At 49.3% G+C, this 16229-nt stretch overlaps 8 protein-coding genes across 8 annotated transcripts; 4 read left to right on the top strand and 4 right to left on the bottom strand.

Moving 5' to 3' along the window:
- Window positions 1-282: 282 nt before the first annotated feature.
- Window positions 283-2335, top strand: Z518_02125 (uncharacterized protein; the record flags this gene model as incomplete). The annotated part of the gene is made up of 11 exons (XM_013419154.1): window positions 283-520; window positions 568-671; window positions 727-770; window positions 838-1025; window positions 1081-1178; window positions 1231-1320; window positions 1378-1520; window positions 1570-1708; window positions 1757-1888; window positions 1944-2107; window positions 2170-2335. 11 exons carry the CDS (start codon window positions 283-285, stop codon window positions 2333-2335), a joined length of 1506 nt encoding a protein of 501 aa, XP_013274608.1.
- Window positions 2336-4026: 1691 nt separating this feature from the next.
- On the top strand, window positions 4027-5117 carry Z518_02124 (uncharacterized protein; the record flags this gene model as incomplete). Its single annotated transcript, XM_013419153.1, has 3 exons — window positions 4027-4430; window positions 4493-4710; window positions 4771-5117. The coding sequence occupies 3 exons, from the start codon at window positions 4027-4029 to the stop codon at window positions 5115-5117; spliced, it is 969 nt and encodes a 322-aa protein (XP_013274607.1).
- Window positions 5118-7141: 2024 nt separating this feature from the next.
- On the bottom strand, window positions 7142-8308 carry Z518_02123 (uncharacterized protein; the record flags this gene model as incomplete). Its single annotated transcript, XM_013419152.1, has 4 exons — window positions 7142-7411; window positions 7476-7811; window positions 7883-8167; window positions 8216-8308. 4 exons carry the CDS (start codon window positions 8306-8308, stop codon window positions 7142-7144), a joined length of 984 nt encoding a protein of 327 aa, XP_013274606.1.
- An 846-nt stretch (window positions 8309-9154) lies between these two features.
- Window positions 9155-10126, top strand: Z518_02122 (uncharacterized protein; the record flags this gene model as incomplete). The annotated part of the gene is made up of 4 exons (XM_013419151.1): window positions 9155-9371; window positions 9429-9594; window positions 9684-9813; window positions 9872-10126. The coding sequence occupies 4 exons, from the start codon at window positions 9155-9157 to the stop codon at window positions 10124-10126; spliced, it is 768 nt and encodes a 255-aa protein (XP_013274605.1).
- Window positions 10127-10150: 24 nt separating this feature from the next.
- Window positions 10151-11218, top strand: Z518_02121 (uncharacterized protein; the record flags this gene model as incomplete). Its single annotated transcript, XM_013419150.1, has 4 exons — window positions 10151-10246; window positions 10307-10469; window positions 10605-10987; window positions 11054-11218. 4 exons carry the CDS (start codon window positions 10151-10153, stop codon window positions 11216-11218), a joined length of 807 nt encoding a protein of 268 aa, XP_013274604.1.
- Window positions 11219-11585: 367 nt separating this feature from the next.
- On the bottom strand, window positions 11586-12786 carry Z518_02120 (uncharacterized protein; the record flags this gene model as incomplete). The annotated part of the gene is made up of 3 exons (XM_013419149.1): window positions 11586-12038; window positions 12103-12265; window positions 12332-12786. 3 exons carry the CDS (start codon window positions 12784-12786, stop codon window positions 11586-11588), a joined length of 1071 nt encoding a protein of 356 aa, XP_013274603.1.
- Window positions 12787-12821: 35 nt separating this feature from the next.
- Window positions 12822-13414, bottom strand: Z518_02119 (uncharacterized protein; the record flags this gene model as incomplete). The annotated part of the gene is made up of 2 exons (XM_013419148.1): window positions 12822-13130; window positions 13193-13414. 2 exons carry the CDS (start codon window positions 13412-13414, stop codon window positions 12822-12824), a joined length of 531 nt encoding a protein of 176 aa, XP_013274602.1.
- Window positions 13415-14113: 699 nt separating this feature from the next.
- Window positions 14114-16208, bottom strand: Z518_02118 (uncharacterized protein; the record flags this gene model as incomplete). The annotated part of the gene is made up of 6 exons (XM_013419147.1): window positions 14114-14326; window positions 14391-14690; window positions 14759-14938; window positions 15000-15618; window positions 15673-15768; window positions 15835-16208. The coding sequence occupies 6 exons, from the start codon at window positions 16206-16208 to the stop codon at window positions 14114-14116; spliced, it is 1782 nt and encodes a 593-aa protein (XP_013274601.1).
- Between the last annotated feature and the right edge of the window lie 21 nt (window positions 16209-16229).

The following is a 16229-nucleotide window of genomic DNA, read 5'->3' as shown; positions in this document are numbered from 1 at the left end:
GCCTCGAACCTGGGGAAGCAACCCCATATTCTTTTAATCTCCCCGAGACACGGATCCCCGCATGCCAGGAATCAGATCACCAAGCGGAGAAAAGAATAGCGACGTTCAAAATTCCTCCATAGGTTGGGTCTTTCGGTAGGGAATTCCTGTGAACGATGGCCATCATATAAATGAAGTTAGCACCCACATGATCTCAGTTCATATTTCACCACAAGTTTCGCCTGGAGAGCAGAAGGGGGATTGCCGAAGTTATCGACATTCTTTGCAGATTTCACCACCAACATGGCATTCGTCGGGTCTGCCAGCGGGATCCTTGTCCACCGTTCTTTGACATTGGTGTGCGGGGTTTTGGCTATCCTTTGCCTCTTTCTCCTTGCTACATGTTTATACAATCTCTTTTTACACCCTTTGAAGAAAGTACCTGGCCCTCCGTTGGCAAGAGTATCACGGCTTTGGAGCAGAATTGGAAATTTCCAGGGCCGCAAGTCCCAGAGAATCCATGACGCTCATGTGAAATATGGTATGCCAACTGATCACTGATGATCTTCCTCCGAACTAATGATTTAGGCCCTGTCGTACGTGTTGGCCCGAATGAGTTATCGTTCTCAGACCCAGGGGCGGTGCGGGATATTTACACTTCGGACGTTTTTGTGAAGGAGGAGACCTTCTATGTTAAAAATTCACTCTGGAATGCATGGTCGTTTTGTCTGACTGGCACCCTCTTAGCGAGCGAAGCGGATATTCCGTGAAAATCATCTTTTCAGCTTCAGGTATGTTTCTCGCCTCAACGAGGGATTGCTGGCTGAGACTGGACGCCCATTCCGTTTACTCGACTAGGGATCCAGAAGCTCACAAACAACGACGCAAACTTCTATCTCGGGGATTTTCTCAGGCTGCGATGTTGGATTTTGAACCAATCATATCCAACAAGATTCAAGAGATGTTGGATCAGTGGGCCGTATACTCCAAACAGGGACCGGTGAATGTCTTCCCCTGGGCCCATTGGCTTGGATTTGACATCGTGTGTATGCGGCATTCACAATCTATCTCTCGAATTTGACAACACAGTAACATCTCCAGATAACTTGATGTTCGACGAAGATCCTGGCTCGATCAAAGCTGGCCAACCTCACGAGGTCATGCCGTACCTTCGTGCGTGGAGACCTACGTTCATATACGTAAGTCAGCCGTCTCCAGATAACGAAAGTCACTTGCACTGACCCGAACCAGAAAGAATTCATGCCTCAGCTGGAGCAATGGGGGCCGTATGTCCCGGGCCATGTGGGGAGCTACTTCCGCGACGTCCAAGCGTGGAAAAGAGTATGTGTGACTCTACCGCGAGTGTACATGATATTACCAACTAACCTGTCCGAAAAGTATGCTGTTGGAATCATTCAGCAATGTCGAAGAAGAGGGACAAACACCCCATTTCTTCGAAGTGTCTTGGGAGGTGAAAAGGATGCGTTCCTTGGACGAACCTTGACAGACTCCGAGCTCGCCGAAGAGTGCATGGGCGGAATGTAAGTTTTCATTCCTGGTTAGAACGAAGTCTTTGACCGGATGTCATAGGTTTGGAGGCAGCGGAACAACAGCAAACACCCTGGTATACGTTTTGTGGGCCTGCTTACGGAAGCCAGAAGTTGTGGCCAAGCTCAGGACCGAATTGAAAGAAGCATTCCCAGATACCCACACGGTACCCAAATATCGGGTATGTGGAATGATTTCGAAGGAAAAACAGACACTAACACCAAGATAGGCTTGCAGCAGCCTGCCTTATCTGCAAGCAGTGATCTCAGAGACACTTCGTCGGTATCCCACAATCATTGCAACACTACCACGGACGGCAAAGGAGGACACCATGGTTCTGGGTATGAAGATCCCCAAAGGAGTAAGTGAATTTCTTGGGTCACTCCCTGATGTTTGTCGGTGCTGATTGTGGACAGACAATTGTTGGCACCCAAAATTACACCATTCACCGTTATGAGCCTGCTTTCCCAAACCCCGAGAAGTTTCAACCCGAGCGCTGGCTGGGAAAGGAAGGAGAACAACTCAGAAAAGAAGCCTGGACTCCGTTCTCGGTTGGACCACGGAAATGCATTGGGATCAAGTGAGTTCACAGATATTTGGGGAGAGTTTCTGAAAACCCTTTTACTGACTCACCATCTGCAGTCTCGCTCAGATGGAGCTGAGCAAAGTCGTGGCCGCATTCTTCCTCCGATTCGACGGTTCTACAGACGCAAGCATGAAAGAAGAAGAGATGAGGATGTATGACACCTTCAATGCCGGACCTGCAGGGGCGAAGTTATTACTCAATCTGGTGGAGCTTCAACAGTGAAAAGCTATGAGGACGGCAAAACAGCCCTTCAGATTTCATCATTGGGCAGTCTTCAGGAGGCTTCTATAGCGAATAGTGTTATCTGTTGAAGTAGGAGGATCCATAGACGAGCTATTTGGGCTTCGGCCAGGGTTTCTGACGAGGCTGTACACTAGCAGTGCGTGCCTCCACTATGCTGTAGAGGGGTTGAGCCGAGGCCTTTTAGCGGAATTGACGGTGGGGCCCCATGACGAGCTCGATCGTGGTAATTGCAGGAGTATTTGAATGACCTAGCCCGGGTTTCCGCGAAGGTCGTCTTCCTTATGATGATAATTTCATCTCCCTCGAAAACTTTCGAACCTGACCTGTACCGTTGTCAGCACTTTCCTGTAAATCGATCTCCTTGAGTTGGATTCTCTAACGCTATCAATCTAGCAAGCCTAGCGACCTAGATCTTCCCATCCATGTCTTCCCACCCAACATCTACGCGTGAAGAAGCCGGGATGACCCGAGTCAAACGCCGCAAAGTCCCATTGGCTTGTACATTTTGTCGAGGTCGCAAAACCCGTTGCGATGGTCGTCAGCCTGCCTGCTCCGCCTGTTACAGAAGGGGCGAACCTCAGGATTGCTCCTATGACGAATCTTCCCTGAAAACGCAACGGTAGGACAGATCTTTACCATATTTCTCTTGTCTTTTTACCGATCCAAAGCTGAAAAACTACTTCACAACAACAGGTATGTTGCGAATCTGGAGCGGAAAATAAGGGACCTTGAGAAAACGAACTCTCAGCTCCGAGCACCACATGACGAGGAACATCTCCAATCACCCATTCCGAGACATGAGATTGGTCAGAGACATGTGCACAGCTTTACTCCAGCCAGCCAAAAACAGAGACACCAAGAGACTTCTTCAAGCGTTGACGGTCTAGCAACATGTTCAATCAACGAGGATACCAGCTCATTGTTTGGCGGGTCTTCGATCATTGCATTTGTACGACATATCTCTAGTGCGGCCGACCATCAGCCCGTATCAACACCATCAGAGCCATGTAGCAGTGGACCGGCTTTTCCTCAACCGGCCTTGGATCCGACTGCTATTATCCTCCCTAGTCGACATGCAGCAGACCATTTTGTTAACTGTTATTTCAATATTGTTCACCCATTGTTTCCAATGGTCCATCAGCCCGGTTTCGAGATATCATACCGGCTTTTATGGGAACCGACAAATGCAAGTTATCACACACGACTCAGCACTCCCCTCGAAGACCCTATATTTCTATCCATTGTCAACGTCATATTTGCGTTGGGCTGTCAATTCAGCGAGATGGTTGAAGCCAGCAAGCGGACAGGGTTGGCCTCGGAATTTTATGAACGCTCTGTGAATCTGTCAGCTAGGAAAGTTCTTGATGCCGCCTCCTTAGAAAGCGTACAACTTCTCCTCTTGACAGGACTATATCTGCAATCCACCCAGTATGCCAGCCGGTGTTGGAATACTATCGGACTGGCAATCAGGGCCGCACAAGCGCTTGGGTTGCACCTCGAATCGAAACACTCCACTTGTTCGAACCAGCTTCGACGTGAGATGGGACGCAGAGTATGGTTCAATTGTGTTATTCTTGATAGGTCAGTTCCTGCCGGCCCATATGTCCTTCTAGCATATCCTCGTTACTGGAAAGGGTGAATTGTTGATACCTTCAATTAGGTTACAAGCAATGACATTTGGACGACCGACAATGATTTCACATCCTTCAGAAGTTCAACCACCTCAGTCAATGGACGACGAATATCTCCAAGACGGTGCTGATGGCGTCCAGCCGAGATCTCGAGAATCGCGACTCGCTTTCTTCGTGTATTCGATAAAATTGTTCGATATTCTCGACGACATTCTTTCAACCCTGTATTTGAACAAAACAGGTTCTGATTTCCCAACGGGACATGGGTGCTCACAGCCACAACAACCGCTATCTGCAGTCATGAAATTGAATTCGGATTTGGATCGATTCTTCAACGGCCTCCCGCCCCATTTACGGCCAGGGGAAAAGAGCAGTTTGGACACTGGTCCTATTTCTCCCAGAAGCCCGTGCTTCACGCTGCAAGCAAATGTTCTTTACTGCAGGTGAGCAATCCCTCCCTACAGATCATTGAGTGCCAAATTCCTAAGATCAACAAATTACTAAGATTTCTATACACTCGAACTCTCCTGTTGCGGCCTATCCTCCTTACTGCAAAGAAACTTCTCCGGGATTATCGGCCAAATGCAGAAGAGACTTCCCTTGAACATCACGTTGTTCTCAAAGCGTGCTCTCTGTGCTCGAAGACTGCACAGCTCTTAATCAATAGTCTCTTTGACAATTTGCAATCTGTATTCAGATGTTCTGGCTGGTATACGGTTTATTGTATGTCATCCTTAACCTCCGGGGCTGTCAGCATTTTCATCCATCTGACCATTCTCCTAGTTGCCTTTGCTGCAGCTACCGTCCTGATTTGCATACGATTATCCGAGACACCGGGCACAATATGCACCGAAGAAGAATTTCAGATTTCATGGGATCGAGTGATTGCCATTCTCAGATACCATGAACCTCAAATTCAATCTGCTCGACGTGCAGTCCAAATTCTTGAATCCTTCAGGCACCACCAAACGAACTCAGCCAAAGTTGACTCCAACTTCCAGCAAGGCTTCGAGGACCAGGTCGACTTTGCGTCTCTTCCTCTACCAATGTACAATGATGAATTTGGGTCCATCAACAACGCCTGGTTCACTCAGCAAATTCTAAGTCTAGATTTTCTGGATATTATTTAGCTGATAGACTGAAATCATTGGAGTCATGGGCTGGTCATGCTGGTACCTTCTTCTCAGAACATACAGTGGACAGCAAAGAATTTCAAAAGCTGTTCTATATATCAGCGGGAGACAGCTAGCGTGAGGACCACGTGGGAGCAGTCGCCTTTGAAAAACCCAATTCTAAATTCTTGCAGCAGGTGAATATTCAAGGCCGATTCCGAACTCTTGTGAGTTGATCAATGAGGGATGACGCAAATTATCTGAAGCATCCACATTCGCGAAAGGTGGTGAGCACTTGTTCTCGGACGTTCACTCATTCCCAAGCGTCCTTCAGAAGCCAGAGCCAAGGCAAAGTTCTTTGCCGTTCACCTTCCTTAATTGATTGAAAGGCCGAGCAACCTGGTACTATGGCCGATGGAGATGAAACCCTGAACGAAATCCAACACGAGTTATCTGATCCATACTCCGTGTCCACACAGTCTGAGGGATGGTACGTCGTCATCCTCTTCTCCTTTGCAGCCTGGTCTACTATCCCACCATACACTCAAACTGACATGGCCATGTTGACCATCGTGCCTACCATTGTCGGCGAAGCCGCGGATATGCCGTGTAGAAGGATCACATACCTCATCATGATGACTGTCTATTTCATCTCGAACATTGCAATCGTTACGACAAATTCGTTCGCGTCAGATCTTCTCGACTTGGGGACTTTCAGAGTGCAAGTATACCTAGCATGAGGTAATGATACTGCAGCAGAAAATGTCTCTGACTTGATGGTAACGTTTCCCATCGCTTACGGCGTCATAGCTGAGCAGGACACTCCCCCTCATCTGGATAGTATTACTCATCAAAGCTGGCAAGCATCACAACGGTTCCAAGCATTAGGACTATTTTCGGAGATTCTTAGCCTTCGCCAAAGGCCGGAGATGGATATTTTGGGTTCAAATTGTCAAACTGGCAGCATACTTATCCAGTTTGGGGCTGAATGGGGAAGAGGTGGTTGATGGGACACTCCAAAATGGGGGCGATAAATACGCTGTTGCTGTGTCATAGTCAAAATGGGGCTGATCAAACCCTGGGCCACTTTTTCTGCACAGATGTTTTTGTGGGACAACTTCTCATCTTCGGTAGTACATTTTCTACCGGATAGGCTTCATGATAGTTTCTAAACTTTGAAAACAGACGTGGAACTCCTCGATCGTGTGCATATCCGCACTTTCCTGCCATGAGCGTATCTGGAACCTGTCCCACACCCTTTGGCGGTCGGCGAAATAGTAGTCTTGACGTTTAGCCTGGGTGAAGACCACAAAGTACCAATGCCAAAGAGATCGTTGTATAGAGCTTTTGTGCTACGGATCTATCGATTTACAGGTGAAGATTGTTAAGAGGAAATGAGTGGTGAACCCATTGAGCACATCATGCTGTACTCTTTTAGCCATCCCGACGTACTTCCGGCCGCCGTCGATGCATTCAAAGTGTACGGAATCGGGCTCTAAGAATGGGAGATCATATATCACACGCATTCGATGTGGTACAACGTACCCGACACCCCCAATTAGAAGCCTGGGTACAGCATCTGCTGGCTTTCGCCTCTGGTGACGACAGATTGTATTTCGTGCAGCATGACAACACAAGAAGCTAGCGGACTTCGTTGACGGGAAGCTGGGTAGAGTGAAATTTGATGCTTGATGCATTTTGTTCGTGCTCTGGCCGAGCGGCGTCGTCTGGGAAACGATGCTCAGACTATGGCTGAGCTACCTCAAGGGCTTCAAAGATGCAGCAGCATGGTCTACGTAGAAATGGATATCAAGAATAAGATGCTTGTCAGGTCGTAAGAACGAACAGCTAAATAGTTTGAACTTGTGGTGTAACGGATACAGTAGATTGGGCAGCTTTTTTTCTCTTTTTTTTCCAAACGCAGGTTCAACAGTAAGATGGTCGCAATAGGCGACAGTCACGGCACGCAATAACTCGTGAAATTATACTTGAGATCGTGTCACAGAGCCTGGAATAATACGCAATAGTTGCGTGATGCTATACTAGTAATCCATCAGAACCGGCTTTGCCTTCCCATCCAATGCATCTCGGAGATATTGTTCGAATGGATAGAACTCAAAATCCGGATAGAGGTCTTTGCAGTCTAGATATCCAAGATATTGGGCGCACTCCGGGGTATTGTCGCCTCGGATACAAACAGACATAAAGTACTGTGCCATAGCAAGAGCAAAATAGGCGTTGATCTCCTCTGGATTCTTCTGCCAGGCCTTCTTGGCTTGTTCGATATTCTTGTTCGCCTCTTCTTCCGACACCTGGACCATTGAGTGAGTCAGCTCCGGGTACGCAAAGGCTTCAGTCCAATCAATGATGACATACGTAGTTTCTTTCCAGGCTTTCCCCGCTGAGGCGCTCGAGAAGATCGTATATCTGGTTCCTTGTTAAGGTCTCGTTATATGCAAAGACCTTCTTATTGAGTGTGCGCGGATCCGCAATGATGTGCGCGACATATCGACCGATATCATCTAGGTAGGTGAGCGCACTGGCAACGTTTCCATCTCCGCCGAGGGCCCACAGAGGTTTCAATGCTTTGGCCGCACAATAGTCCAGGCGGCCGGATGGCACTGGCGGGACCGCAACTTGATACCACAGTCCGACGTCGATGATCGTGTACCCGAGGCGGATCTTTAGCACGTGGTTGATGATCCTCTCTTTCTGTCATCGTGTCAGAGTCTCACGACCATCCATTGATTGCCCCAAACACCCAAATGTCCGCGGATACACACCTGTTCGCGGGCCAACATGACCCCTTCCGGCGGGGTAACCGGGGCCCAATTTGAAGGGATAAATCGCTTAACACCGGCAAGTTTTGCGGCATCAGCAAGATGGATCTGTTCGTTGAGGGCGGCCGGGTTGATCGTGGATATGACAACGTCGATGCCAGCAAGGGCCTTGACCACTTCGTCTTGAGGACCCGTGAGGGATACAGGAACAATTTGGACGCCTTTGTTCTTGAGTTCGACGTTGATCGGCTTGTTGACTGAGGCTGGTCGGGTCAGGCTGGTAATTTCCTGACGAAAAATTAATATCGGCACTTCTGGGGATTGATCTCGACATACGAATTTGGGTGTCGTGGAGGGCAGCAGAGCTTTCACAATTGACATGCCTGTTTCTCCCGCCGCCCCGACTATTGCGACTTTGATTGTCGTCATCTTGTATCCTGTTCTGTATTTTTGGAGATGATTTTATGCTTGCAGAGGGCGAGGAGGGTTTGGAGGACGCCGCAAATATATATATTTCCGCCAATCTTTGAATCAAGTCTGACCCCTGTCCTTATATTAATTGGGTTTTAGTTAAGTCGAAACTTGTCAGACGACTGGCTCTATAGAAAGACTTCTCCCCTTTTGAATCCTCGCACGAGTTGGCTCTCTGCGCTGCCTGATAGAGCTTCTCCGGCTTCCAAGTCAGACTTTTCCAGGCTGCCTGCTTTCACGTATTTATTTAACTGGTCCTGCGTGTTATGTAATCATGGAGTTAGAATTAATCTCCGAGTCCATAGCCCACGTTGCAAAATCCGCCGGTCCGGAGAACAGTAGTTGCGCACGAGTCTTCCTGGACACGTCGGAGGGCTGTGACAGAATGTGCTCGAACAAGATCCCTATCTTGGACGAACAAGCTAGCACTGATGCCGTTGTCTCGTCAAGCTGGATCATACAGGGGACCAGATCCAAGAATCTGAGCGCATCTTCGCCCAGATTACGCTTGTCTATATCATATTTAGTGCCTAGTACTTGGTCGATAAAGACAATAAACGGTGGTTCATCAACAAAACCCCACGACGGGACCAGACCGCTGACCTGAACCCAGCCCAGGGGGTCCCACAAATTTTCACCCAGTCAAGCACATCCGCGCAACCCGAGGTATCAGACGACCAAATGTCAGCTGACTTATACTAACATAGTCGGCTGTCGGCAACTGCTCGACCCGGTCTATCAGGAAGCACTTTTACCCGCGACTTTCCTACCAATCTCTATTCCTCTACTCAGCAAACAAGCACGATGATCATCGAACGCGACATCCACGTGCCTCATCGAGGGGGTTTGTGGCTGAGTGCCAATGTCTACCGCCCTGACGACTCTGACCACAAGCCTGTTCCTGTCATCAGCTCTCTGGGACCGTACAACAAGGACATGCATATGTCGGAAGCAGACCCCTTTGAAGCCCGCCTTCTGACTGTTCAAGGCCGTGAAACCCTTGTATACGAACGATTTGAAGGTATAGCATTGACCAGGAATGCATTTGATACAATGAACCCCGCTCATAGTCTGTCAGGTGAACAATGGGTTGAATTTGGCTATGCGGTGGTGCATCTGGACATCCCTGGCATTGGCAAGTCTCCGGGCATCCTGGACGTGTTTTCGATGCGGGATTACGAGTATTACTACGATGCCATTGAATGGCTGGCACAACAGCCCTGGTGCAGCGGGAAAGTTGGTAAGTATCACACTTTTTTTTGTGTGCACCATCGAACGCCCTTCCCTCCCTGCCTACTGCCGTTAACTGAGACCTAACCCCTGGTCTATCCAGCTGTGGGCTTTCGTATCATTCCATTACTTCAATGGGTGTAGCAACTCTTAACCCGCCGTCGCTGAAGGCCATCATACCCTGGGAGGTCGGTATTGACATCTATCGCGACATCAGTTACCCTGGAGGAATAGTGCGTAAACCCCCGACACGGGAATCACGGACCTGGGCACTAATTTGATATTGTCCAGCGCAACAATCTCTTCACAGACTGGTGGTTCGAGCATTCGGTCAAATCGCAGCAGACTGGACGTTCGACTCTATTCGAGGATGAATTGGCAAAGAATCGTGTTGACTTTCTGAAACTGGCCAAGGAGCATCCCTACAACGACGATTGGTGGAAACAACGTTGCCCGCCGTTTGAGAATATCAAAGTCCCCTTCTATACGGTCGCCAACTTCTACGGACATCCCTTAAGTACCGGATCTCATTTTCGATTGCTATGAGTCATCGACCCCCAAAAATAAGCTATGGCTGGAGATCATTGCCGGGAAACATGTCAGCCCCATGTACGAGAGAGAGAACGTGCTCATATCCTGAAAGGAGAAGACAGCGGCTGGGACAAAGTATGCCTTTTGGTGTTGCGACATTCTGTGCGGATAGATGACTGACTAACTGCTTCCCAGGTTCCCCGTGTGAAATACATAACTAGAGGCCGGTACGGCTGCAGATCATTTCTTTACGATTCTCAATGGCCACCCGTGGACACGCAGAGAAAGTCTTTTGCGCTCGACGCTCCAGCAAGGACAGATTCCCAATTCGCAGTAATTGCCACGTCTGGCAGACCAAGTTTCATCTTGAGTCCATCGTCATCAGCCAAGTCCCTCCCGGCGGGCACGGTGCAATATCACAACGAGAGCGACAAGCATATGTTCATCTCGAGTTTCCCCTACTCGGAATACGTGAAAAATCTCCACCTCGAAGAGAAACGACTTGGGTCCGCGGTGACCTTTATCACACCTCCGTTTGAGCGTAACACACTCGTTGCAGGACAGTCTATCGTGAAGCTGTTCCTGTCCGTCAAGGGGGCATCCGACACTGACCTGTTCCTCGGCTTGCGATACATCTCCAAGGATGGCCACGAAATTTTGTTCGACGGCATCTTGGACTCGCCTAATTTGCTGGTCGCTTATGGCCACCAAAGACTGTCCCTGCGTAAGCCCGACGACAAGATCAGTCACGGCGATTTTCTCTACACTGACGGATCAGTTTCGGAGCCGGTAAAGGAAGGCGAGATCGTCGAGGTCCACGTCATGCTTAGTCCCATCAGCGTGATCGTCGAAAAAGGCGGCAGATTGGTGCTCGAGGTAGGTAATCCGACTTTTTGATATCAGAAACCATGGACTGGACTGGACTGGTTACCTTGGAGACAGGTTTCCTCGCGCAACGTCGAGAATTCTTATTGCTATATCATGAACGATCCGAATGACAGGAAGACGGGAGGTGTAGTCAAGATCCATACCGGTGAATCTCATCCTTCGGAGCTCATGCTGCCTTTTCAGCCGGTAGAATTGCGTGGCATGCCCGAGGGAATCTAGGACAGGAGGTCCCGCCACTGCCTATCGTACTAAAAATTTAAGAGAACAAGTCGGCATCGCAAATGATAAAGACGTGTACATGGATGATTGGGGGCATTCATGCACAGCTAGCTTTTATCATCAGCCCTAAACTTGGGACCATGTATAGCTGACAGTCGTCCGAGATCCGAGATCGAAGAGATCCAGAGCAGAGAGATCTGTGGGAACAGACTCCCAGACCGTGAGGTGGATAAAGAGAGGAGGTGACTTCTGATCGGTTCCTGCGCTCGTATGGATGAATGCTAAGCGAAACCCCAACATTCATCAGACCGAAGTTGTTCAGTCCCAAAGGCACCTCCCACGTCATGTTGTAACAGAGCTCCGCCATTCAAGCATTTTGGGTAGTGTCTTCATGATAATGCTTCGCGTGCAGCTTTTCCACAGGAGCATCAACTCCATAGTTCATGGTATGTTTCACGCTTCCCAGGAAACAGGCCGCTATGACTGCCACGACACCAAAGGGAGCAGCAATGATGTAAATGATCCTGAAGGAGTCAGCAAAAGCCTGCTTCATTGCAGCAAGACTTGTCGCAACGATCGTGGGTGTAACTCCCGGCACCTGCATGAGTGCGTCAGCATCGTTTGTGAGGAACGCTCCGAGAAAAGCAGTGAGTGATGCGACAGGAAGACCGGCGCCAAGTGCAGCTTCGGAATCATAAGAAGCAGTCTTCCTGTCAAGTTGTGTGCGTAGTGCTGCGGCATAGATGGCGGTAAACACGGTAGCAGCGACGGCGCGAGTGGAAAGATACGATAAGGATGAGAGCCGACCCGAATCCGAAACCTGCCATGCAAGCAAATACAATAGCATTGGCTGAGTGGCTCGGTTGAATAGTGGCAAAGCCGACCATGGAGCTGGTGATAAGGAAGCCAACTGCTAACGGCTCACGAACAGTCCGATATCTCGTGCTGAAAAAGCCGAAGATGATGCTGCCGATGGCACAAGCAATCCAGTACCCCTCCAGGCGCGCGACAAGTTTCATGGGATCGGTGGTGAAGAGACTCGTTGTGCTGTTTGGGACCTTGAGTCAGTATTCTTGAAACTTTTGGGAAGCTGTGGAGGGGAGGGAGACTCACAGGCTGGGATAGAAAATCAGATAAGAGAAACCCAAAATGGCCTCGGCAGCAATGAGGAGGGTGCAAATTGCCACGACTCGACCGTTGGTGTGTGGCCCTTTGAATAGGCCGTGATGAAGGATGCCGATCTTGGTGCCATAGACTTCGTAAAACCCAAAGGCGAACAGCCGATGATGAGCGGGGCTAGAACTCGAACATCGGTCCAGGTGTAAAGACCACCTCCGAGACAGAGACCAGCCAAAAATAGTGAAAGACCGACACACAGTAGACCGCTGCCAAGCGAGGTCAAGGTGGCCAAACTTCTGCCAGAACGACAGATGATCCAGAAGTGAATGCCTCTTTGGAGGTCGGTAGCCAACGAGGATACCGACGGCGGTAACACCAAAAACCCATCTGGTCCAAGCAGGGCACCGATACAAGAGGCAATATTCATGGCTGCTTGGGTCACTGACCATAATGTGAGTGATATATCGCGACGCTGGAGCCGTTATTATTCACCTGGTCTCCATCTCCCAGGGACAATTTCGCTAGGCACACAGTAGGAAAGAAGCACGGCCGCGAATCCAAAGCCAATCAGGACTTGAGCCACGACGACCCTGTGTATGTTATTGGATCCAGAGGCGATCGCCGAACCAACAAAGGACACAACGCAAGAGCCTACCAACAGACTCTTTCGAACCTGAAAAGTGTCGGACGCAGCAGAAATGATGGGCCGCAGTACTACTTGGATGAGTGCGAGGGCGTTGGGAATCCATGTCTGAGTTTGCGTGTCGCCAAAAGAGTTTCCAATATAGTCGAGCTAATACAAAATGTAGTCGTTAATAAAAACCGTTCGCTCTAAGCTTAAGGAATTTCACCTACCATCGCGGGAGGGCCCTGGAGTGCGATAAGTTGCACGAGGTCCAGCCAAAACATGGAACCTAACACGATCCAAGTTCGCATGTGAAGCTCAGGTTCTTCGTCGACATCTTCGTACACAAGGTCCACAGATTTCTCAACTTCCTCAACCTGGAATTCGTTTTGCTGGGTCTTCTTAATGGCATGAGTACCTTCGAGACGTTCGGCGCTTGTTTCAGTAACCATGGCAGGTATATCAAAATCTATAAACAGTGTCGTATGATGTCGAGAAGAAGAAAAATAATGGCAAACAGGCACAACACCAGGGTGGCGCAACGAAGTATGTTACTCGGGCCCAATATAATTTATAGACCTGAAAGCAAAATTATCGGAATAGGCGTCCGCAACCTGGGAGCGAGCTCAAAGCTTGTGAGCACAAATGAGGGCTCGGACTGTTCAATGCGGAAGCTAGAGAGCCCAGAGGTTACAAGTGGACACGAGATGGGCGATGAAGGCGGGCGGAAACGTATTCGGGATCAGGTAGTGTCTGCTTGTGAAGTGAGGTGGAAGGCGAATCTTCAGAAGCTCCAGAATCGTGAAGGGTGGTACGACATCAACGCGTCAAGTAGGATAAATTCGCCTTCGTCGGCTTTCCGCCAGCGACCACTCTCCCAAAATCTCAAGACTTACTGGTGGGTGAGCGATGACTTTCATGCAAGGTCCCAACAAATTCAGTTGGAAACGGCAGAGACATACTCGTTAGGCAGTGACATGGCATCTTGGGCAAAGTACATAAGCAATGACATGTGTGCCGATGCATCGCTAGATGCCGAGCATAAAACAAGGACTCGGACCATTCACATCAAGTCAAGCTGCTCCTCTGTCTGTAGGGGTGAGGATCAGATAGATATTCATTTACGTCAACCTCTTCACAACGAATCATGATCAGTCTTCGAATTGGTGGAGATATTCATCTGCTCCCACGTATTCCATCTCAATAATATCAATATGTGGTTGCGATCTAGGCTTCAAGTGCAAGGGGAACTTTTTGGGGGCCACTAGAAAGCCTCCCGTATAGTTCACGTCTACGCTATCGCCGATTGTTCCTGGGCCTGGGGCGATGTCGAAAGCCCAAACGAGCTTGGCCATATTGACGATCTTGGGGAAGAAGAAGTTGTCAGCAAGGGCAGAGACAACGTCTTAGAGAAGCTCCGATACTTACCAGGGAGTTTTCCGCCAGTCTTTGTCCGGAACATACCCGCCTACCCGCGCCAAAACCATACTGTACACGCCGCTTCGACTCGTCATTGGCTTCGGCATCGGTGGAAGCAATGCCAAATTTGTTTTGCAAAAATCGCTCCGGCATAAACGCTTCCGCGTCGTTGAATTCCTTGGTGCGGTGGATGGCCCATGTGTTGGCGAAGAGAATGGTTCCTTTGGGTAAGAAGTAACCTTCATAGTAATCGTCTTCGGTAAGAGCATGTGGAATACCACCGGCTGCTACCGGGCGCCAGCGGAGAGTCTGTTCATGACATGTCAGTTTGGACCACCCGACAAAAGGGGGCTTTCCGGTCAAATTCGTCCACGGACCTCATTCATGGTAGCTCTCAGGTAAGGGAGCCTTTCGAAGTCGTGGATGGTCGGCGATCTGTTTGTGCCACATAGTGCGTCGACCTCTTCTTGGCACTTTTTGAGTGCTTCGGGGTATTTGACCATGGCCAAAAGGAATGACAGAAGTGTGGAAGCGGTTGTGTCGGAGCCAGCTTCCATCTTTTCGAGCCATTAGCATGGAAAATACCTGCCCGGTATTGCGTAGCAGACGGAGACCTACTAGTGTACCACCCAAGTAGGCGATGTGCTCGTCACTGAGACCACTTTTCTCTTGGTCCTTGATCATCCTAGCCAAGAAGCATTCCTTGACCCCTTTCTTTTGCATTTGTTTCTTGCTGTCTCTCATCAGGCCGAAATAAAAAGCTCGGTGTTCGGCTCGGATGGAGAGAGCCCATTTCCGCCAACCCGAAAGAAAGTTCGGCAGGGACTTCAACCAGGGAAAAACGTCGACTGGCGGAGTGGCACCAATCTCGGCAATCTGTGTTAATTGATCCTGAACGTGGTATAAGGCCTTGACCCGTGGTGAGTCGAAGCTGGTACCACGAAGACCAAAGACAGAGGCCAGGATGACGGCGGTGGAGTACCGTCGAATATGATCGTACCATCCCTCGGGTTCCTTGAGTAACTGATACATGGTCTGAGTGGCTTCTGCATTTTGGATCGGTAACAGATTGTCTACTGCCACCACATTGAGCAAACCTTGGAGAGTCTTTCGCAAAATTCTCCAGTCATCGCCATACGGCAAAAACAAAATGTGTGTTTTGTTCTGGTAAATTAAATCATTCGCGATGTGGTTCGCTGGCCGGTCAGAGTATTTTGCGCCCCGTTTGTCAAAGAGTCTACCGCAGAGTCAATGCACACAGGTCAAATAGGGAACACCATTTTCGACCTACTCTTGAACGTGCCTGTAGTCATTGAGGATCACTACATTCTGAGGACCCAGCTTGAGTCCAATAAGGGAACCGTATTTCTTTCCCCATTCATGGAACCTGGCAGCGAGTTAGATAGATCAGACCTCCCTGCCTATGCTCAGCTTTCGGATGGAACATTCGTACTTGAGGAACGCTTTGGTTTTAGGGAAAATATGCAGATTCCCGAGAATGGGTAAAGTAGGAGGTCCAGGAGGAAAATTCTTTGGCCGTCTGCTCGCTAGAGCGTAATACACCAAGATTCCTGTCAAGAAGAGCCCAAAGCACACGAGAATGAACAGGGGAGTCGAAGCTGACTGGACTATTCTTGAGGCCGAAATAGCAAACGCCATGTTGAGACGAACCTGATCATGCCGGCGGAAGAGACGCCAGAGGCTGTCGACTAGCTTCCGAAGGGAGTTTTTTAAATCGTCAATAAAGAGCGTGGCCTTCTTGGAGGTGTCGAGGTCCTTAGATGCACGGGCGCCTGTTCGCCTGGTCCCGGTGGGACGTTCCAGCATCTCCGCGTCGAGTGAAAGTTG

Source organism: Rhinocladiella mackenziei (assembly GCF_000835555.1).
Source record: "Rhinocladiella mackenziei CBS 650.93 unplaced genomic scaffold supercont1.2, whole genome shotgun sequence".
Taxonomy (NCBI): domain Eukaryota; kingdom Fungi; phylum Ascomycota; class Eurotiomycetes; order Chaetothyriales; family Herpotrichiellaceae; genus Rhinocladiella; species Rhinocladiella mackenziei.
The sequence above is the reverse complement of the archived record's forward strand: the minus strand, read 5'-3'. Positions and strand labels throughout refer to the sequence as shown.